Source organism: Sabethes cyaneus, chromosome 3, assembly GCF_943734655.1.
Source record: "Sabethes cyaneus chromosome 3, idSabCyanKW18_F2, whole genome shotgun sequence".
Taxonomy (NCBI): domain Eukaryota; kingdom Metazoa; phylum Arthropoda; class Insecta; order Diptera; family Culicidae; genus Sabethes; species Sabethes cyaneus.
In genome coordinates, this window is record NC_071355.1 from 103,796,018 (window position 1) to 103,820,576 (window position 24,559).

Below are 24,559 nucleotides of genomic sequence, written 5' to 3' on the forward strand. Positions count from 1 at the left end.
ATTTCATGTCCGATATAATCAGTAAACATGAAGACTGTTATGTTACATGTGAAACTGTTATGTTACATGATAAACGGAAGGTTTTTTATTTACAGTAATCAAATTGTGCTTAAAAGTCTTCCAAACAAGCATAACTAAAAAACGGATTTAAAAACAGACCCATACCCATGGACTATGAGGTGTGTTGATTTAAACCATATAAAGTCGCGATTGACTTTATATACAAATTTACGATCTCATCCCATGATAAATTTGTGATATTAAATGAATTTAAATACTAAAAGTAGACTGGACTATCATCCTGGTTGAATAATTCTTAGAGTGTCCCAAATATATTCGTTGATATTTGCCGTGTCCAAAATACATTTTGGACACTGTCTAAAATAAAGTGAGAGGGTCCAAAATATGAAAACTACGTAGTAAATAAAAATGTCTATAGCACATTTTTATCGACAAATAGATGACCCAACAACAATTTGCCATTTAGGTAAGTTGTTCTAAAAGAGAGTTTTGCATGAATTGCATAACAAAAGAAGGTAATATATATTTTATTCCAATAAATGTAAAATTACTTCCTCTAGGGGTCCAAATTCTGTTGGTTACCCTACCAGAGCGCCCTCCGCAGTAATCAGCCCTTACCGCATCATGAGGGGCTCTGATGCGGCGGACTCTTCTTTCCCCTCAACTCGTGGGATTCTATATGAACAAAGTTAAAAATTTCGCGAAATGGTGCACAGCCTTAGCTTTAGTACCAAAAATATGATTAGATTTTCCGGGCTGAAAATAAAAGAACACCCGGATAATCGAGTCCGGGCTGTATAATTTCGTTATTTGAAACAAAGACTTATATATTTAACAGAATATTTATTATTCTCTGAAACAACGAGCAGCTGCTTTTCTACAATGTATCATTTAGCTTTAACCCAATTTTTTTGCGGTAAAATGGGTTGATAGGACTTGGTAGCAAGTTTGGTTTCAACGCGCCTTTCACTGGTTTTCTTGCTGAATCATAAGGTACTTGAGGAGAACGTTCTACCTGTGCAATGTGCTGTTGCAAGTCTTGAGATACGTTTCTGTTCAAAGCAATTTTAACTCGTTTCTTTACTTTTGTAGTTTCATCAGTCGATAATGCAGCACGTTTTAAACATTTTACCTTAGATATTGGGGTGACAAGTAAATCACCAAACTCAGACACTTGCGCTTTGGCTAACTTTTTATGTTTCACTTCGCAAAATAGCGTAGAGGGGAGTTTCTCGCTGTTTTGCGAAATACCTGGCCAGTCATCTGTATCGTTAAATGCTTTTTTTGTTTTACTAGGCTTTTTCGAGCTTCCTGCCGCAGAAGTAAAAATTAATGTTGATTTTTGAATGGCATTTTTAGTGGAAACGGAATGGCTATTTTTTTGTTTCGAAGCTTTTGCTTCTTTGATATTTTTCAATTTTTCTTCTCGTTTTTCTTTTAAACGCATCAACATTTTTTCCTTAAGCTGTTTTTTTGTTAATTTCTTTTTCGTTTTTCCATTAGTAACATTATTGCTACTAGATATTTTTTTCCTATCAGCGCAGAACTTATCATGGGTTTCCTGTGTTAATTTTTGACAATTTTTGCTATTTGTTTCTTTATTAGCAGTTTTCTTCTCATAATTCTCTAACTCTTTAATTTGCTCGTCAATGTCCACCGCGTAATCCTTTTCAGTAATACTAGCCACGGATTGGAACCCAAGTGGAAAAATCCCGGAAGCAAATTTTTTTAATTGTTTTACAAGCATTTTCATCTGCTTTTTTCCTTTAGAAGTAACGAATGACTTATATCGGTTACATTCAAATATTTCTATGATTTTCATGGCATTAAACCTAATTGCGTTAATGATAACATCCACTTGGCCGGCACGGGGATCGTATACCATTTCTTTTTCCTCAGTATTGTAATCTTTGTCGTTTTCTTCGTATTCATACTGTACTTCATAATCCACATCATCAATATTACCAGTCACAAAATTCGTGTTTTTCCACAACTCAAACTTTTCCTGATATGCTTGTCCGAGTTCAGACTGATATATCAAATAGTGAAATATACTCGAAGTTATATGCTTAATCATTCGTCTATCATTTGTTTGTAGTAAACGAATGGCGTAGGGTTTAACGATTGCTTGCATTGCTTCATCTGTAACATCGCCTTTACTTACTTTTGCCACCTCTTCCAAGAGTAAATCATCAAAGTGCTTAGTTAATCCAAAAGGACATTTGTCAGCATTCAGAACAGTTTTCTCAATCTGCTGCATAAAAATGTTGACATGTTCAACCGGCCAATCGGACTCATGTAAAAGTATTAGTGTCTGTCGTGTGCACCGACGAACGAGCTATAAGAAAGTTACGTTAAATTTTGTCAACCAGGACGAAAATAAATCTTTTTTACCATCATAAATTTATCCATCCTCCAATGATCAATTCCAAACCATTCTAAACACATTGTTTCCAAAAACGCTCCAAAATACTTCAGAGAAATTATTATGTTATCAAAACATTTCACCAAAGACGCGATATCATCAGCTAATGCCTCTTGCACGAGTGGTTTATCTGCCAGCCACATGCAGTAGAATAATCCTTTCCACAGACGTAAAAAATCCGTATCAGTGAAAGCTAAAAAATAAAAACAACTCAATAAAGAATAATATACTTTTTAATTATAACCAAATCTACCAAATGTACTTCGACTTCGGGTTGCTAACCATGTTTTGAGATTTTTCAAAACCTTTCGGCGGAGTTTGGCATTATTACCAGCAAGGGCTCGTACAAATTTGAGCTCTTTTTCTATCAATATTGATTTTTTATCCGCTCTAGATAAATGATTTTCTTGTGAATTATCCATATCAGCACACAGATATATGGTCTTTTTTTCGGCACGTGTAGACAAATTGAAGTTAATCACCATCTTTCAGATTGAAGAAATAAGAACTTAGAATTCATTCGAACCGCAATAAACGTCAAATTTATAGCTACGATATAGATATAGTATGGCGGATTCCAAATTCAAGAGTCTCTTGAGCAAGGGGTTTCCAGTAAGGCGTATAAGTGCGTAGTAATCAGAGATTACTTTTGTAATCATTTACGAATTAATTAGGTAATCAATGGTAATCAGCATAGTAATCAATGATAATCTTAAGTAATCAGTGGTAATCATGATTAACTTATAATAAATAGAGTGACTATATACAGAGTGGCGACAATGTCAAAATTGGAATGATAATTATCTGTCAGTGTCATTCCAATCGAGCAGACAACCTATCCAACGCGTATGCAGGAAAGAGAAAGAAAAACCTAGGATAAACCGCATTGCATACATTTGGGATGACTTGGCGCCACTCTGTATATAGTCACTCTAATAATAAATACAAGAGATTGATTAAGGGTAGGCGGGGCAAAACCACCCCCCTAAGCAAAACCACCTGTGTAAAAAAAGTAGCTCAATTTCAACGGGGTACTATCCCTGTCTTAACGAACGGTGTTTGACAGTCGACTTAACGAAAAGCGCTATTGCAGGAAAAGCGCCCGTCTGACAGGTAAATTTGCTACCAACCTTGTCGAGATGTGCTGAGATGTTGGCAACAAAAACATGGCACCCATCGCAAATCCCTGCTCAATTTCTAATATATCTGCATTACATGAACAATTGATCTATTACCACATAGAACAGATTAGCAGGCTCGAATAAGGAAGTTATCGATTTTTTGTGTGTAAAATCTGTCGGTGGCGCCCTCCAGAAATAGTTTGCCAAACGCATCAAAAAATATCCATGTACCTTTATCAATATTTCTTTGTGCTGCACACAGAAAAATTTCATGGTAAATTCTACCATTTTAGGGGTAAGCTTGACCAGAAAAGTATGGTGGTTTTCAACCGACTGGGAAAACTGGTCTAGACAACATTTTCATGGTTATTTCGACTATAAGCTTGAACAATGGACGCATGGTACGGTTGACCACGCATAGTAGGCATAACTATAATCTGTATACCATAAAATTGTCATCATTACAATGCTTTAGTTATCTTAACCACTTTTTGTATAGTTTTACTGACAAGAAAATAGTCATCTTGGACAAAAAAATAAACGGAACTAGCTGGTTGCAGTGACAATTTTATGGTAAAAATGACCATGTATGGTTGGGACAACTATAATTTAAAACTATACAATTGTCATCATGACAATGGTTTTGTTATCATGACCAGGTTTTGTATGATATTTCTGACAAGAAAATAGTCATCTTAAACACGCAATGAACGGGACGAGTTGGTTGTCGTGACAATTTCGTGGTAAAAATGACGTTATTAACTATTGTTGAAATAACCATGAACGTAGTCATCTCAACTATAAATTTTATAGTTTTTATGATCATTCACGTTATACTTACTCCGAATGAATCAAACGAATCTTTTGCAATAAATGAATGTGGTGCACCTGCAGGTATACTTGCAGAGAAACTTTCAAGTATACTTGCAGATGCACCACATTCAATTATTGCAAAAGATTCATATGATTCTTTCGAAGTAAGCATAATGTGAACGGTAATATATAAATAAATTAGACGGATTTCTCATTATTTCACAATCCAAATAACAAACAATCGGTTATGTCTATACATATATATCGTAGATTACTATAATTTTAACAGGAATTTTACGTACATTTTTGGTGTGGCTCTGCAGGTTACCTGCATTCCGAGTATAGATTCATCCGCGGCTAAAACCACAATTTGCGATGTTCAGCCTGCAGCAGAGCCGGTCAGATCTGGCATATTTAGCTGGAATATACTGAAGTGAAACCACTGGCTACCTATTAGTTTGAACTGCCTGAACATTAATCGAATGTGGCATAGACTTCACGTTATCTTATTTGGGATGAGAAGCGGTTTTAGACGTGTGCTAAACTAACACATACCAATATTTACCTCAAAGTTGTCGAGCCCGTGTAGCTACTACTCTAAAAATCCTTATCATGATGGCACATCCAATGACGATCATCGGTTATTGGGACTTCGAATAAATTGGAAACATCTCCCGGGGGCATTATGCAGCAGAATCCTGTACGGATGGGAAAATCGATAATCCTGGAAATAGTTTTCTGGACATATGCCGTATTCTTGACTGCAGACAACACGTCTAACTTAAGCCTATCCATGATGCCAATTAACTACAGGATAAGATTCTCCACCGTGCACCATGCATTGAAAATATTGTTATTTCAACTGTTATAAACGGCAAGCAAAGGTGATCTCCGTCAAGTGATTTAACAATTGGTTTCTGATCAATTTCATCAGAACAGGTTGGTACAACCGACATAATTAGCATTTTATATATGTTCGGTTCTAAGGGAAAGTCTGTCATACGGCAATCTAATCATGCCGGCTGTCTTTCGTTGTCTAATGCAGATAAAGAGTGCAATAGGTCTGAAGCAGGCAACAGTAATTCAACTAGCGGAGCATCCATAAAATCAAACTGCAGGAAATCGTTAATTCCCAGCTGAAATATCATTGTGGTCAAATCGGTACGCTAAATTTTTGGAACCAGCATCGGAAGCGTTTTACGTTCCATTCTAGTTTTTGATATGAAGACTTTTTGCTCAACAAATCCTGGATTAACCACATAATAAATACCATCGACTGTGAGCGATGTTTTCGTTATGTCCGTTCGTAGTGTGTCAGCAACTTGAATAACAGACGACTGAAATGAACAAAATTGAATAAACATTGAAATACGACAAAAATTAAATACTCACTTCGTTCGTTCGTTGGATATGCCGTAGTTTCGGGGTAGTTTAAAGGCCGGCCGAAATCTTCCGATCAAGTAGGACGTCATAACTGCTGGTAGAAGTAGATTTTACGATTGAAATATTTCAAAGTCTCGGAGTTGCTAATTGTGACTCTGATCGGTTTTAGAAGTCTATTGTGCTCCAGTGTCTGCTGACGGAAATAGTTTGACGATGGTCTAGCTCAGTGGTGGCCACGGTACAAGCATATTGCGGGCTAAATCAGATCTCCCCAATAGATCCGCGGCCCTAAATGACTTCTGACATTAATAAATTCAACCTATAGTGTCCGTCCGCCATCTATCAAACCAGTTCGCGGGCCGCAAAGGCCAAATTCAAGAGCCGCAGTTTGGCCATCACTGGTCTAGCTGGTGTTACATAGGATGTCATTTTGAATTATTCGACTGAAGGTACCGAAAGTGTAATCCTCAATTCCCGACACGAATTAGCCATCGTTGGCAGTTCCAGAACCTGCTTTTTGTTTGTACGTGTGGCAGGATGTTCGAACTGGTTTGTCTGATCATCTGGATGCTACGCTTGTTCCGCACCTGCCACTCTACCGGTCAGGAAAAATATGTACTAACTTTTGATTCCTGTCGGTCTACTATATTGCCGCTTTCCTCTGTCGAAACGTATTTACTTCTGTTTTTTTTTTGCTGAAATATCCAGTAAAACACTGTACCTGGAAAACAACATATTAGCCTCAACCGTTTGAAACAGTCCTAATCGAGATCATTGCTGGTCCTAAAAAGAGTTATTATGGTGTATTTGAAGATAATAAAAGATGATTTTTCTATTTCTTTACCTAAAGCACAAATGGTGCTTCCTGTAGTCCGTACGGTATGGAGTTATGATGACGGCGATTAAAACTTTGGATTGATTCTTTTTTTTTCACTGGCCTAATAAAATAAAAAGTTTCACTGGCCTGTGGATTCCGATATAAAACATCTGTTGGTGAGCAAACCGTGATCATTGTATTGTATTTACGACGAATCAAGAAGATCTATGACGTGGATCTTGGACCCGGCAACAATACCGTTCGCACAATAGAGGCTAAATGTTGTGATTGCTGGATGGTGTTGGCTCATTCCTAGTTTTTGTAAAGAGCTGCAATCCGGTTATGTTCGATATTTCGGAAGCAAGTAACAGATGCAAATTTTCTTAAAAATATGTTGCGGAAAATATAAAGAAAAAGAAAATATTGTACCCAACAAATATTTTTGTTATATAACAACTTATCAGGCGTTTGCTACTCGGTATTAGCTATACAATGGTTTTAATAAGGTATACTATTAAACAAAAATGTTTGTTGGGTATACAGAAAAATGAATTTTGTCTGTTCTGCATGTGCCTTATAGACTAGGAAACTACTAAACCGATCGGAGTGAAAATTTGTATGCGGTTTTTAGGGCCAGGGAAGGTTCTTATTGTACTAGCTAGTGCTGCTAATGAAAATACGTCTGTGCCGCCCAGTTGTAAAGTTTGTACTTCCCAGTATGTATATTAAATAGCATATCCAAGAATCTATGTTTACTATAGATCAACGGATAATAGAGTTTATAAATATTTTACTATACTACACAGGGTGGCTCCCATACAAATAAAACCCAAATTTTACATATCTCGAGAACCAATCAAGCAAATTGAACCAAATTTTGGATGAGGTGGGGTTTTCCCTTCTCTGGAAGGGGTTGTACTCACACAAATAAAGCGGATATTTTTGCAAAACTCAAAAACTAATTGAACTCGAGAAAAATTCTTCCATAAACATTAGTCAATATCAATATCAAGATCACTAAAAACTGCTTATATACACTAGATGATTCAGGGCGAGACGGCCGCAGGTCGCAAGTACTGCCGGCGGAAGCGCTGACCACTACGAGGGGGGGCAGTCCCCAGAGAAAACATCTCTGTCTAGGTTTATTTGTTTTCCTAGGTCTACTGCCCTCTATTACTTTCCTTCAGTTGGGTCCGAACGAGCGACGGCGGGTAAGTGAGGATCGCACCCGCGAAATAGTACTTTTCGCTAAAAGGGTTTTCGCGAAATGGTATTCCGCTAACACTATATTCCGCATTATGGTCAACTGAGAATTGGTTTTCCGCGAAAATTCGGCGAAATGTTATATAATCACGGTGAATATTTAAATACTATTAGCTTTATTTTATCTGCCGTAATAATAATGGTGGGAGCAGCCACGTAGTCAGGGGGGCCTGGCGGCCTTGGCCCATCCTCCGAAATATTTTGGCTCACATTTTTATCGCGGCACTGCAAGAGATCTGTCGCAAAGGCGAGAACCCAAGCAGCACTTGCAACATCTTCCATGTGGCTATTAAGTCTTGTTTAAATTGCAAAAAACTTCACCGGTTACAGTATTGAAACACGCAACAAATAAGCAACTTCATGTTATTAATATGTTGGATTCAGGTTATCCAATACTTATACTGGCTGTCACAAATATATTAGTCTATATCTAGTAACATGAAACTTCATCGCAACATCGTGTTATTATAATGCCATTGCTTAACAATAATGTCACATGATGTTGCATCATGTTGATTACGGCATATTGTTAAATAAAATGTAACCAAACAAATACAACCAATGTAACATCATATTCTGCCATATTTTTATGAAAAAATATTTTTCAACGAAGGAATGTTTTTATTTCAACAATAATCACACGAACATTCATCAGGAATCCATGGCATTTACTAAAATATTATTTGATTGCAGTATCTAGTTCGATTTTACACCGCATTTTTCCATCGTAAACGAATTCTTAATCTGGCTGGGTTAATTCTTTAAACTTGAAAATAAATAAATTAATAACTTTCACGAGGCGCATCAAATAATACAAAGCAAAATTATATTTTGCACGATAAATTTTGAATGGCATGGAGATTAGCTCATAATAGGCCCAAAAAACTAAAGTCGCATTAAGAATATTAATATAAATAATTTTCGTCTTGGAACCCTGAGAGGAAATCCCGGTTCCCGCTAAACATAATTCTTGATGAAGTTGCTCATAATTGTTTGGTTTTTGTGCGAGGAAAAAAGAGAAGAAAGTATTTTTGTTTTTGTTTTCACGCAAGTTTTGACAACGCGGCATAGGATTTCGTGGGAGTGCGAACAGGCTTAAAATCTCTTTTAGTATCGTAGTCGCAAGTTTTGACAACGCGACATAGGATTTCATGGGAGTGCGAACAGGCATAAAATCTCTTTTAGTACCGTAGTCGCGAATACCTGCTTGTATTTAGATAACGCGCATTGGTTTTTGTGCGAGAAAAAAAGAGAAGGAAGTATTTTTGTTTATGTTTTCACGCAAGTTTTGACAACGCGGCGTAGGATTTCGTGGGAGTGCGAACAGGCTTAAAATCTCTTTTAGCATCGTAGTCGCGAATGGATAGATAACGCGCATTGATGTTCCATAAAACATCTGTGTAACAATTGGTTGCATATAGGCTCCACCTCTTGCGCTTTTTCAATCACATAACAGTTCGATAAAGGTAACTGATGCGAACTTTTACCATATTTGAATGTTTCAATTAGAGTTGCGTAACCCTTCATGCAACAAATGGTGCTGCTTGGGAAGGTGTGGAGGATCCGTGGCGGTAAAGCCAAATTTTTCCAGAGCGGTGGAGCGATCGACGAGTTGGGAACGGGCTTCGTAGTATTGGGAAAAATGCAGGATCACGTAATGGACTGGAAAGCGATCAACGAGAGGATGTGTGTGTTGAGGATAAAAGGCCGTTTCTTCAACTACACCATCATAAACGAGCATTGTCCATACGAAGGTAGACCCGACGACGAGAAGGAAGCGTTCTATGTGCAGCTGCAGGCAACGTACGACAGCTGCACACGACAGGACATCAAGATCGTCATCGGCGATATAAACACCCAGGTCGGCAGGGAAGCAATGTATAGACCGGTGATCGGGTCCCATAGCCTGCACACCGATACGAACGACAACGGCCAGCGATGCATGATCACCAGCGATGGTGATCAGAAGCACTTTCTTTTCCCACAAAGATATCCAAAAAGCCACCTGGAGATCACCTGACCAATGAACTTCGAACCAAATCGACCATATTCACATCGAGGGCCGGTTTTTCTCGAATATCACCAACGTACACTCCCTACGGGGTACGGATACCGACTCGGACAATTACCTAATAGCAGTACACGTGCGCTTAAAGCTAGATTCTTCGACCCTCGAAAACGGGTGGAGTATGATAGGCTCGGCCGTCAACGGGGTCGCAACCTCGGCGCTAGGAGTGGAAACCTCGAGCGGAACCAAAAAAGTGGTCTCTAGGAAACTCCGGTAATATACGTGGGAAAGGCGAGACCACACGAAGTCAGCTCCCCCTCGATCCAAAGTGTGTTCGGCTACTGGTAGTAAGAAAACTACGGCCTCCATGAGGCCAAACCTCCGGTAATTCCGTCTCTCCTAAATGCCAGTGAGCGGAAAAATCACAAAAATACAGTGCAGATAAACCTTCCACTTGCGAAAGCTGTTTCGGGCGTAATTTTCAGGAGGTTTATCGAACACGGTGTGGACCTGGCCCTGGGGTGACATTGCGATTCTCGTTTCGAGTGATTTTGGTTCGTTTCGACCACGTTAAATGAATGGGCGAAACGAACTAAAATCACTCGAAACGAAAATCGCAATACCACCCCTGATTCAAGAGCCCTGGGTCTACAAAGGAAGAATACAAGGTATTCAAACAAGAACATGTAAGTTCTTCTATGATGACAAATATGATCCTCCGAGAGCTGCTGTCTTGGCCAACGCAAACATTAATTGTTTGCCCATTACAGAGTTCATCAAACGAGACATAGTGGCGATCAGAGTTGAGGTATCAATCGCCAAGGGAAATCCGATATTATCGTAGCATCGCCCCATTTTCCTGGAGACGTTCCTAAGGTTGCAACTCACGAGGTTGCGGCGTTCGTCAAATTCTGCATAGAAGTCAACAAAGACTGTATTATCGGCTGCGATGCCAACGCTATCGCATTTTGTGGGGAAGCACCGACCAGGGGTGTGAAATTGTCAAAATTTTGCAGACTAAACATCCATGAATGGCGACAATTTGTAACCAGCCAGCGTATCGAAAATAACAGCTAATAATAGTTAAATTATAACTAAAAGGCTACGTTTAACTGCTTTCTAATTAATTTCAGTTGTTTTAAAACGAATCAACCTTTAAGTAGGTCCCAGCACCAAAGGTATTAAAACCAATGAGTGGGACATGGACAATGTATGTGATTTGACAGCCACACCACCTCGCTGGCACCGACATCAACAATCGAGATGAGTGCCTTTTAGAATTTCTCTCGTTAAACAATATCGACATTGCTAATAAAAACAATGAACCTACATTCATGAATGCTATGAGGCAGGAAGTCTTGGACCTGATCTTGTGAGAAGATAAGAGGCAAAAGGTTTCGAATTTGTGGGTTTTGCTGATGATTTGGTCATCATGGTTCTTTGAAAATTCGACGACGTGATATCGGATAGAATGCAGAGGGCCTTGGTGTAGTAAAGAAGGCCTGGGCATCAATCCCTCTATAACAACAATTGTTTGTGTTGTTTCACTAGGAAGAAGAAACTGAAATTACAATCTCTACACCTTAAGGAAGAAATTAAATGTAGTGTCTCGTCTCAGGAGTAATCCTATACGCTAAACTATCTTGGCACGCACACTTAGATTTAATAATTAGCAAGGCAGACTGCCTTATGGGTATGTTCTAGACTGGTAGGAAAAAAAAGGGTCCTCAAACCAAAAATGGTGATGTGGGTCTATACCGCCGTTGTGAGACCTAAGATAGCTTATGCCTCGTAGGTATGGTGGCCAAAAACTAATAAAAGCCACAGCTATTGAAAATTTGAACAAACTTCAACGATTATCATACATGGCCGTAACTGGAGCAATGAAAAGCGCACTTTCAAAGGTTCTAGAAGCTATCCTCCACTTACTACCCCTGAACCAACATGTTCAGTTAGAGGCTAAGAAAAGTGTCCTAACACTTAAACGATTGAAGACAATACTCGACGGAGATAAAACCGGTCACTTGAGTATCCTGAATCTTCTACCTGTTTGTCGGTCCAGCTGCGGAAATGAATAGTGATTGGATGGAAGCTAGAACCAACTATGACATCCCATACACATTAAACGAACCCTCACGTTCGGTATGAGTTGGGGAGGGACCTAGCCTCCACAGTGGTTCAATCAAGTTCTATACCGACAGGTCAAAAATGGAAGTCAAAATGGGTGCTGGAGTGTACGGTCCCAGAACAAGAATATCTGTAGCTATGGGAGACTGGCCCACAGTCGTCCAGGCAGCGATAACAGCTATAATAGAATATAGGGTCAGGTGGAGCAAGACGGGTCACCTAAGGAAAGTACCCGATGCGTTTTTCTACGAATTCAATTTTAAGCAGCTTATCATTTATTTAGATAAATCACTAATAATATAAATCCAAAAATAACCAAAATAAATAAAACGAAACAAAATAAAAGTTATATCAGACAAAAAGTGAAATGTCGGAAAACTACCCTTTTGCCGCATTAACTGTTTTGTGGATAAAATATATGCCGGGCCAGCTAAAAACTTATTTAATAACAACAATAAATAAACTCAAAAATATAGATATATGGACAAACATAGAGTGCCACACAAGTCTTTTTCAGTCTAACCCATCTTGCCCCTATTGAGCTGGTAGAACAAAATACATGTTTATTTAAAACTTTGTAGTATATAACAAACTAGCTGACCCGACAAACTTCCCCCATTGCTTAGCCTGATAAAATAAAGCGGATAGCATTTAGATATTCGCCATCATTGCAAACCATTTAGCCGAATACCATTTTGCGGAACACCAATTCTCGGTTGACTATAACGCGGAATATAGAGTTTCGTAAAATACTATTTCGCGAAAAACCTTACGCGGGATGTACCATTTCACGGAAAATCTTTTCGTAGAAAGTACCATTTCGCAGGGGTGACCCAACTGAAGGAAAGTAATAGAGGTCAGTAGATCTAGGAAAATAAATAAACCTAGATAGAGGTAATCTCTACGGGGGGCTGCCCCTCACAGTGGCCGGCGCTTCCGACTGCAGGTCGCCGGCAACACTCGCGGCGTGTGGCCGTCGCACGCTGAATTATCTAATGTTACTATTGATAGTTTTTGGTGGTTAATCAATAACAAGATTAATGTTTTATGAAAGAATCTAAAATTGCTCGAATTCGATTAGTTTTTGAGTTACGCAAAAAATTCTGTTTTATTTGTATGAGAGTCCTTATCCCCCTACCACAGGGGTGAGGGGTCTCAAACCATCATTAAAAGAATGCTGGCTCCAAAACCCCCCCACATGCCAAATTTGGTTCCATTTGCTTGATTACTTCTCGAGTTATAAGGAAATTTGTATTTCATTTGCATGGGAGCCCCCCCGGGTCCAATTTCATCATAGAAAAAATTCATGCCTCCAAAAACACCCACATGCCAAATATGGTTCCATTTGATTAACTAGTTCTCGAGTTATAAGGAAATTTGTATTTCATTTGTATAGGAGCCCCCTCTCCTGAAGCGGGGAAAGGTTTCAATTCATCATAGAAAACATTCTTGTCTCCAAAAACACCCATATGTCATATTTTGTTCCACTTGCTTGATTAGTTCACGAGTTACGAGGAAATTTGTGTTTCATTGGTATGGGAGCGGCACTAAAAGCCTTTAAAGTTTTTAAGTGCTCCTCAAAAATTGTCTGGGATTGCAATTGCTTCTTACGGCAACTAAGCCAAGTGAACTCGGTAAAATTGTACTAGGTTCCTGGTCATTGCGCTATAGAGTGGAATGAACTTGCAGACGAACCAGCCAGATGTGGATCTAACCCTCCATTCACGGTTCCAAATCCATTTCGCTGCATCCCTGACTGTGTGCTGAAAAGTGAGCTGACACAACGGGAGAGCCGAACAGGCATGGCCAATTGGATGGCCGTACAATCCCTCAAACAATCAAAATAATTATAACGCCGTGTATTAGGGTTACTCAAAAGTTGACATCAAGAAATCTCAGCACGCTTACCGGTCTTGTGACAGGACATTGTGCGAGTAAATACCATCTTCGGAATCTCGGTTTCGTACAAGATAACATTTGTCGCTTGTGTAATGCCGAGCGTGATACCTTGGAACACTTGCTCTGCAATTGTGGAGCACTAATAGGACGTAGAGTGCAGTATCCCAAAAATGGTCTACCAGAGCCAAGGGAGATCTGCTTTGCGTCGCCGATCAAGGTAACAACGTTCAAAAACCAAATCATCCCTGATTGGTACCTGTCTCGCTCCAGCTACGAGCCTATTACTTATTTAACAAGTGATAGGTAAGCTTGAAGCGTACAGTAAAAGAAATAAACGGGGCATAGCACAATAGTTCAAAATAATGGACGCAGTGGTAAGAGTACTCAACAGAAGAGGGAGTTTCATAACGCAATTCTTGACAGTTATTCAAGATCAGTGTTATCGCTCAGAAGTACGAAAAATCGAGCAGATATAGTATAATGGGGACATGGCAATCGTTCGCATTATTCCAATTTTTCTCGGTGACGGTAATTGCGGCTTTTAAAAGTAGAGAGTGTTGGTTATTGGGTTATTAGGTTAGGTTACATGCTATACATGAAACTAAAACTGGCGGTTGCTGAAGGACTCGACAAACCACCTACTCATGGAAGAGAAATTAATGTATCTAAAGTAATTGCTCAGATTGAGTAATTTTTATAAAAGAGAATTTGAAATCAAAGCATATTAATAGCTAATACAATAAAAACATTAAATGCATACCTGTCTGCAAGATTCTTGTGTTTCGCAACTTTTGATGCAATTTGCAATCTATGTTCAGTAATGATTCTCTGCTCAATCGCTTGCGATAGTGCTTTTCCACTCGCGCCTCCACATATTGCGGTCTCTCTAAGGCCTAACTCAAGAGCATGTTTGTCGCTTAAGGATTACTCGATCTGTATAAAACATTTCAATTAAATTATGACTATTAAATTTTCAACCGTTACTCACCAGGTCATTGACTAATTCACAAGGGTATATTTTACGCTCAAGGATTGCAATTGGCAATCGTAAAGCCATAGCTTAGTCAGTACATTTCCTAAAAAAGTTATTTATCACAATTTGCTCCTAGTAGTTTGCGTCTCATGTGTAGTAATCCAAATATACCTGACGAATATTAAAGAAAAGATAATACCAATAATTCATACAATCAAAAAATATCGAATACTACCTATAGATGATGGTCTGCATGCAGATAGGATATATAAATTGCCTTTATTACAGTTCCAAATATACGTTTCCAACAGTCTATCCCGCAGCTCCCTCGCCGCAGTCAAGTTAAATGGAAATATTTGGACATCATTTCGCGTTTTATCCAAAAACACTTCACGGTCACGTCTAAACCACCGATTGAACTGTTTAGAGCGGAAGTCCAGCACCATCCGCAATTAAAAAAATAAAACAGACAAGCTATAAATAACACCGATTACACCATAACAGTTTAGCAGTTTGTTTTTGTTAGTGAACTACACAGTAAAATAATTCAACCTGTTTTCACGTACACAGAAAATAATTTAATACAATTTGTCACTTAAAGATTAGATTTTTTTTATTATTTGTTTTGCACTAACAAACTGTTCATAATATCAAAAAAATTTTAATAAAAACAAAAAAACTCACAACTAAGCACATCACTCGTGACTCAAATTTTTCGTAATGGCGGTGCGGTTTCAAATGACAGAAAGAAAAAGGGCAAAATAAACATAAAATTGTCATCAAGAAACGCGTTTCCATAGTCGGTTGAAAAGCACTAAACTTATACTGTTACGATAACCCATAAAAATGTTAAAACTACCATGATATTCTTACAGTTAGTAAGTTACCAATTTTATGGTCCTGTTGACAATTCAATATTGTTATATCAAGCTGCAAAAATATTGTCATTAGAAGTATGAGAGAAAAGTCAATTTAACCACGGAAATAGTCAGCGATTTGCTTGTTGTCATAGTAGTTTTAACCACGAAACTTCTCAACTTGACAATAATCATGGTAAGCGCTACAATATTGCAATATAGTTAAGATGACCATGCATACATGTTTCGCATTACCATGGTTTTTTTCTCAGTGTGGAGTTGCATAGCAGCGATGGCAGCGACATCAATGTTTAGTCACAGAGAACAGACTACCAGGTAATCGACAAAAAGTGTGTAAAAGGTTTTTATGTAATCTGCGAGTAATCCTGCAATAGAGCACCCCTCGAGCAGTATGTGGCAAACTAAATCCACAGAGAACAGATTAACAGGCTCGAAGGAAGTAATCGGTTTTGTGTGTGTAAAATCTGTCGGTGGCGCCCTCCAGAAATAGTTTGCCAAACGCATCAAAAAATATCCATGTACCTTTATCAACATTTCTTTGTGCTGGAGTTACATAGCAGCGATGGCAGCGACATCAAGATTTAGTTTGCCACTTACTGCTCGAGGGGTGCTCTATTGCAGGATTACTCGCAGATTACATAAAAACCTTTTACACACTTTTTGTCGATTACCTGGTAGTCTGTTCTCTGTGCTAAATCTTGATGTCGCTGCCATCGCTGCTATGTAACTCCAGCACAAAGAAATGTTGATAAAGGTACATGGATATTTTTTGATGCGTTTGGCAAACTATTTCTGGAGGGCGCCACCGACAGATTTTACACACAAAAAACCGATTACTTCCTTCGAGCCTGTTAATCTGTTCTCTGTGGTTTAGTTTGCCACTTACTGCTCGAAGGGTGCTCTATTGAAGGATTACTCATAGATTACATAAAAACCTTTTACACACTTTTTGTCAATTACCTGGTAGTCTGTTCTCTGTGCTACTACCTACATGTAAAAAATAAAAACATAAATATCTGTAATGATTTTCTATTTTTTATTGCGATTTGGAACACGTCCAAAAAAATAAAGTATTTTTCCATGCGGGGTGAAACACGCCCACTAACGGGGTAAAACCGCCATAACGTTTAACTTTAACAATATTCAACCGATTTCAACGAAACTGGTGGCATTGGATTCGTGAATTTATCTAAATTAAACAAATTGAATCAGTTTGCCATCATACAATACATGGTTCCCCGAGATTCGCAATAGAGGTTTTCCGTCAGATCATACCCCTCCTTTTCTTATTTTTTCTCGAAAGTACTCCCAATACGAGTGACAATGGTGCAAAAATATATTTTTTTCGTTGACTCTAGAATTTACTACGATTTTTTAAATAATGCAAATTGCAAGAATGTTGAGTTTCTTTTCACCAAATCACGAATGTTGAGTTTTAAAAAATTCGTTTCGGCTGCACTGCTTATCAAAACTTCCAGATTTTCTGGCAGCATTGCACAACAGTTTTTGACATATGTGTATCAGCGGTAGAGTGAAAAGGACAAAACGAATGAAAAGCTAATGATTATCTTCTTTTTCATTTCGTTTGTTGCTTGCCACAAGAGTAAAGAGTGGCACAAATGGTTTCGAAGTGGTGAAAATAGAGGACACTGGTACAAAAAGGCATGTAATACATCCGAGAAGTGACGGATTGAAATATACTTATTTTAGTTTTCCATTTCTACAGTAGTTAGAGGTTTTAATAAAGAAAGTTTTATATGGGTATCATTTCTAAGAGTTAAAACCGAACATTTAGTGAAAAAAAAATTTTTGACGGAAAACCTCTATTTCGAAAGAGTGTCCGGCAACCACTCGTATTTGAAGAATATCAGTAATATAGGTACAAACCAAGGGGTTGGACACTCCGAACATTATGCCGCGGCACTCCAGAGATATCAAGCGGCACACCTCTAAAGCCCTATAAAAATAACATTTATGGGGCTTTACACACCTCCGGTTCAATGTTAAATATAAAATGGAGCACTGCCAGTTGTCAAAATCATCTCGCACGGTTGCCAGATCTATCAGATTAGAACGAATTTAACAAATCTTGCAGTTCGGCACTTTCGGTACAGCATCGGCACAGTTCGGCTCGTTTCAAGTCGCCTCCCAGTAAACCATTTGGTTTGTATATCTCGATTGCAACTGAGAAATACGACATCATATCTGAACGAAAAAGTTATATCACAGAGAACAGACTACCAGGTAATTGACAAAAAGTGTGTAAAAGGTTTTTATGTAATCTACGAGTAATCCTTCAATAGAGCACCCCTCGAGCAGTAAGTGGCAAACTAAGTCTTGATGTCGCTGCCATCGCTGCTATGTAACTCTAGCACAAAGAAATATTGATAAAGGTACATGGATATTTTTTGATGCGTTTGGCAAACTATTTCTGGAGGGCGCTACCGACAGATTTTACACACAAAAAATCGATTACTTCCTTCGAGCCTGTTAATCTGTTCTCTGTGCTTTTACACACTTTTTGTCAATTACTTGGTAGTCTGTTCTCTCGTAGGGTTGCCAAGTCTAAAAATTTCAAAAACCGGCCGGTTGGTCCTACCTTCAAAAACTGGGGGGGTGGGGTAGGGGGTTGTGGCAGCATATTGCTAGAGGATTTGCCTGGAATATGTAATGTGCGTTAATTATTATTTAGGTAGTCGTCGGAATCGAAGCCACAACGAACATTGCATGGATTATTGAAGATACTAGAAGACAACTAGTTGCTTCTGGTGCTGGTGGACAATTTAAAGTATATTACCGCCAGAACCAAATTATTGTCCAGGGATGGTTCGATCACTTTGACTCAATTTTCATTCATTTGGCAGTACCGTCTTAACCGAACAAAATTTGACAAATTGATGTATGGAACATTTGTGGATAATAACTAAATCTAAAATTTTGCTGAATAAAGTGTTGCTGTAACTTTTGTAGTTACGGTGCTACAATGCTAGTACCTCTTTAGTAACTAATTGAACGATCATTTAGTTACTAAAGAGGTACTAGCACTGTGGCGCCGTAACTACAAATGTTACAGCAACACTTTATTCAGCAAAATTGTAGATAATAACGAGTTCTACAAATGTCTCATACATACCTTTGTCAAATTTTACTCGGCTGAGACGGTAATGACAAATGAATCAAAATTGAGTCAAAGTGATCGAACCATCCCTGTTATTGTCACTGCAAAACTGGCTAACTTCAATGATCCATTGTTCCGGATTGCTAATAACTTTATCATAAAATTTAACAAATCAGGAAAAAAGTACCAATCCGACTTCCTATATCGGAAAACCGGCCTTTTTGCAGGATTGACCGGCCACCGGCTTTGCAGGTGAAAAACCGGTCGGGCCGGCCAAAAACCGGCCACTTGGCAACCCTATGTCACATGCCACGAGCATTCCAAAATATATCAGTTCCTCTTCGACACCAACACCATTTGGATTTCCACGCCATGTACTTCGTTTTGGCGGTGCTAATGGTGAGTCCCGATTTCTCAATAAATGACCTAAAGGCTTCTTTCGCTGCTCTACTTTTGATTTCGGTGATATCAACGTCATCCGCAAAATCAAAAAACACGTGAGGTCTCATCTGCTATTCTGACTCATAATTTTACTCATCCAGCGTCACACGAATCAACGTAACTAGTTCTGTGGGAAAACCATGTCCTAGCGTTAACTGTCCCAGCTCATTTCGTTTGACTGAATCGTATGCCGCCTTGAAATCCATAAAAATATTATGAGTCTGCAAGTTGTACTCTCGGAACTCGTCAGTTACTAGACGCAGGGTAAATATCTGATCCATCGTGAAGCGACCCTTATGAAAACTAGCTTGGTACTCGCCGACGAAGAACTCCGCTAACGGTTTCAGTCCAAAAAAACACAGGATAGGGAGAGCACCTATCGCCTATGGCCAAATTCTTGCACCTGACCGTTTTGTAGAAACTCCGTTTGTCGTTGCTGGCGAACCTCTCCTCTGGACACGTGCGGGCACGTGCTCTTCGTACTGTCGTTTTTAGACGATGAGTTCTTTTTTCCGCAGTTCTACCAGGACGAACCAAAAAGATTCGCGCAGAGTCTCTGGAAGTCCTCACATTGGAGTCGTGTGAAGAAATTCTGCACAGGATTCGCACAGAATACCTGGCTTATAGAAGCAAGATTCTTATAGGAGAATCCAAAAGTTGAATCTCAGGGATAGCTATAACTCGGCACGGGAATCGTCTGCACTATGAATTGTTCTGTTCTGACGTGTAGACGCAGTAAGCTACTCATATATATTGAACTGTTGACATCCTATCATTTATAAAATCAGCTTATTTGATACTTAAAATAACCCGATAACTTAAAATCTGGAACTTATAATGTGGGAAGTGCTCTTCCGGGTTCGCTGAAGGACGATCAGTAAAGAATCAAATATTCACGCTGCGGCAGATCCTCCAAAAGGGCATGAATAAAGAATTCAACGCACAATTATTTCATTGATTTCAAAGTTGCGTATGATACCCTCGACCGTAAAATCATGGCCATTCTAACCTCGCAGGGGACTTTATCAACGTGATGGTCCCTCATGTGGGCTGTTCAACATGCCTCTTCAGGCTGTTATGAAAGGAGCAACACACAGGCACAATCTTCAGGAAATCTAGTTAGTTCGTCTGCTTTGCCAATGAAATGGATATTGTCGATAAAGTACCGTGAACCGCTAATATGACGCACACGCTAGAAGCTGGTGAAGTCCTAATAACGACTGAGTTTGTTTTGTTTCGAGCATCGAGCCGCTATGCTGCCCGTTCTCCCGGTACTCGACACTCGACAGTGCCTGAGTCGAGTCGAGTTGCACGACATGACTTACAAAATAGAGCCCATATTCATTCAATTTACTGTCCTTGTAACGCAGATGTCTTTTAAGTAGTTGTCGTTTTTTTGAGTTAATTTACTATCATGAGAATATTGCAAACTGGGCCCCCTAATCTCAAAGACCCGGTGGGCCCTTTGGCTCCCAGTCCGCCCCTGAGGTCCTGTAAAACCATGGTGGGCGGTTTTACCCCGGCTGGCGTTGTTACCCCGTTTACCCTTACTGGTAATCAGAACAAAATCAGTAAAGTAATCAAAAGTAAGTTTTTTCAATGGTGCGTAGTAATCATTGCTGTTGGAAACCCCTTACTTTTGAGTATCAACCTACGGGTAGAGTGACTATATACAGAGTGGCGACAATGTCAAAATTGGAATGATAATTATCTGTCAGTGTCATTCCAATCGAGCAGACAACCTATCCAACGCGTATGCAGGAAAGAGAAAGAAAAACCTAGGATAAACCGCATTGCATACATTTGGGATGACTTGGCGCCACTCTGTATATAGTCACTCTACCTACGGGGTGAAGTGGCTGTCAAATTCATACATTTCAAGAGCAACATTTCAATAGGGCCCAAGTGCAAAACATAAAAAAACTGGTTTTTTAATTATATTTAAAGCTTTTTTAAGTATCTATAATAATACCAAACATCATAGCGATTTGAAAACTTTATGAGTCTTAAAAAGCAAATTTGAAAAAGCCTTATGTGAAAACTGGCAACAAAGTTTTCATTTTGTGCTTTGGCCCTTCTGTATGAAAAAGCCTATACGCAGTTTGAGTTTTGTTTTGCATTCGGCCCTATTTTTGTTGTGGGATTTCTACGCATAGTGGCGAATAATCACTGGCCATCTCCGGTTAAGTATGTTTAGTAAGTAATAAATACACAATTTTTGAATTTCCGTTGGTAATCAATTGTTAACAGTGCAAATTAAATATCTTAGAAACAGCCAGTTCTGCAGTTGCTGCTGCGAAGATGATCCCGCCGTACAATTGCGCGAGAGACTCGACGGACGACCGAACAAAACAATACGATGCTACCTGCATAAATAACACGGTCATTCACAGACACGACATGTTTAGTACTTAAGCCTGCGCGGCAACAAAAATTTAAGTTACTTTTCGGCTTACACGAAAAAAGCTATTTCGCTGTATATATATCACCTGTGGAAGAACCGGACAGAGTTCGTTAGTTGCGCTCCCGAGCAGGGATGCCAAGTGATTTTTCGAAAAGTCTTCACGAAGCAAGGAAAAATGTCTTCATTTGTCTTCCTTCGGCTTTCCGCCCAGTTAAACTGCATGGTGAAGACATGTCTTCACATGTCTTCAAGTGAAGACATTTCACTTTTTTGTAACAAAAATGTCTTCAAAATGAAGACATGTCTTCACTTCTGGCATCTCTGCTCCCGAGGCATTTACTATCGCTGAACTGCCAAGGCGTGATGCACTTGCACGCTGTGGTGAGTTAGAAATGCTAAATGAATGAACTGCTGCTGCTTCACACTACCAATAGCGACTGCCGCACTGCCGCACCTCACGGGTAACACGTCCCCAAGGTGTCGATTACCTGGAAAATCAGGGAAAACCTGGAAATGTCAGGGAAATTCGTTTCAACCTGGAAAAGTCAGGGAATGTCAGGGAATTTCATTTGAAGTCAGGGATTTTTGACATGGGAAGAAAATATACCGGAAAAGTTAAGCCTTCGCAAGAATAACATTTACTTCAAATATCTGGCATCTTTTCATTCAAGGCTTTCGCGTATGCCTTAATCAATTAGAATACGACACGTTGTTTTTACTCACGTGCAACCATCTCCTGTGTATAAATTTCCGAGTTTCGAAATTTCGAAATGCATGAATGTGCGACTGACCTGCTTTAAACCTCAACAACGGTTAAACCGATTTGATCGATTCAGGTTTCAAAGGAAAGTGCTCACAACCTAATCGATCATCAATATCTTTTGGATTCTTTGATATTAATTGGATATTTAGATCAAAAATTGTGGATTGAAAATTTGCTTATTTTGTACGGAAAGTGGCATGGCCTTTTCACCACACCAGCAAATTTTGCCTCTAAATAATTCCAGACTTCCGGACCGAGATCGGACTGTAACTGGAACGAGAACTAATCAAACTGAACCTAGATCAGCCTTTGAAAATTTACTACGATGTTCAACCTGAACGGGCCGGAACCCGGACTTTCATTTTCATTCTCATGTCGATCACTAGTGAAACCCTACGTATGCGTATTCTAATGAAAGACCCTCAGCTTCAAAATTCTGATTTAGTCTAACAATTTAGTCATATCTTCGAAATTCGACTTCGAGTAAAAGGTCGATAGAGTCGCAAACCCCCAGTTTTCCTGAATATCAAAAACTGGCTACAAGTAGGTCGAATAAAAACAGAAGGTCAGGTTCTAAATAATATGACGATGCTGCGATGCTCGTTTTGGACATTTGGACTCAAAAATTTTTATGTTCCTGAGGAACAATTATTTCCTCAAATTTAGTTAACAAGTACAAGACGAAATAGCTGCTCAGACAAATCGGACTCGAAAACATCTTCAGATTATGTTCTAAACTAAAGACCAACTTTTATGTTTATTGTTTTGCATAGTTAAGTGTTTGAAGCGGACTTATACCCATTCATTACATGTGATCTAACAGGCAAAACGGCTCATCCCACAACCCTTTGGCAACCAGATAAACCAGCAGACTATTTCTTTTTTTTCGAAAAGACATCTTGCAATTTTTATTTAGCTTGATTCTTTAATTCCGATGTGCGTTTTTTTTTTCCTTTATTTTGGGTACATTTTCCACTGCGACCAGTTATTTGATCTATTGTGGCAGGCCCCAGTTTATTGTACGCCACATCAGGGTGTCGTATCACTATTAGTATGAGTGATTTCCACTTGCTGATCGACGGCATTGTCCCAATAAGGTATTATACAACGAATAAAGTTTATTGCCTTATTGGGAGAATTCATCCATACATCCGAGGGTTGTATTAAAGTCATGTCAAAGAAAGTTTTTCTTTTATGAAGTAGTGCCACGCAATAACATAGTAGATGTTCCGCATTTTCACTTTCTAGGTTACAGAAGCGACACGTGTCATCTTCTAATTTTCCCAGTTGTTTTAAGTGATATTTACTTGCGCAGTGGCCTGTTACGAGGCCACAGTAAGTACGTAAGTCCTTTTTAGACAGGCTAAGAAGTTTCTGGGTTATTGTTTTATTAGGAGATATAAATTTCTTTGATTGTCGAGCTGTCAGATTTTTTTTCCAGACATCGTCAATCATTGATTTTTCCCAGTTTTTTAATTCCATTTTAATAGTACATTCTGAGACCCCACAGAATGGTTCTGGTCCAATGAAAGGTTTAATCGATCCAGCTTTTGCCAACTGATCCGCTTTTTCATTGCCTTCAATTCCGCAGTGCCCAGGGACCCAAAAAAGATTTATTGTGCTTTTTCTAGCCACCTGCTGCAGCAATTGAATACATTCCCAAACCAGTTTAGACGAACACGAAACTGACTTCAGTGCTTTTCAAGCAGCCTGGCTGTCAGAAAATATACATATATTTGCATTTCTATAATTTCGTCGCAGACAAACTGTAGCACATTCAATAATTGCCTGTATTTCTGCTTGAAAAACAGTCGGCCATTGGCCCATGGATATTGATATGTCGACTCCGGGGCCCGTTACGCCAGTTCCAACTTTGTTGTTTAGTTTAGAACCGTCAGTGTAGAAGATTATCGCTCCTGGTTGAATATTGGGCCCACCTGATTCCCACTCCGTGCGACTTGTTTCTGTTACATGGAATAGTCGTTCAAAGTTATATTGTCTATCCATCCAGTCCTCATGCGTTAATATGGGATTAATTTTAAAATCCTTTAAGATACTGAGATGGCCCCTAAGGTCTCCATCAAAGAGCTTTTTTGTTCTCCTCA

At 39.0% G+C, this 24,559-nt stretch overlaps 1 protein-coding gene across 1 annotated transcript; it reads right to left on the reverse strand.

Annotated features, from left to right (window-relative positions):
• Positions 1–583: 583 nt before the first annotated feature.
• On the reverse strand, positions 584–2,928 carry LOC128742458 (ribosomal RNA processing protein 1 homolog). The gene is made up of 3 exons (XM_053838827.1): positions 2,700–2,928; positions 2,416–2,639; positions 584–2,359 (listed from the first exon to the last, which is right to left on the reverse strand). Exons 1-3 carry the CDS (start codon positions 2,866–2,868, stop codon positions 899–901), a joined length of 1,854 nt encoding a protein of 617 aa, XP_053694802.1. The 5' UTR covers positions 2,869–2,928; the 3' UTR covers positions 584–898.
• Between the last annotated feature and the right edge of the window lie 21,631 nt (positions 2,929–24,559).

What these genes read in the sequence shown, in the direction of transcription:
- LOC128742458 (XM_053838827.1), bottom strand. Translation starts at nt 2,868, where the DNA reads ATGGATAATTCACAAGAAAATCATTTATCTAGAGCGGATAAAAAATCA. An exon ending in CCGAAGTCGAAGTACATTTG is followed by an intron (nt 2,640 to 2,699) that starts GTAGATTTGGTT and finishes TTTATTTTTTAG; the next exon opens with CTTTCACTGATACGGATTTT. An exon ending in GGATGGATAAATTTATGATG is followed by an intron (nt 2,360 to 2,415) that starts GTAAAAAAGATT and finishes ACTTTCTTATAG; the next exon opens with CTCGTTCGTCGGTGCACACG.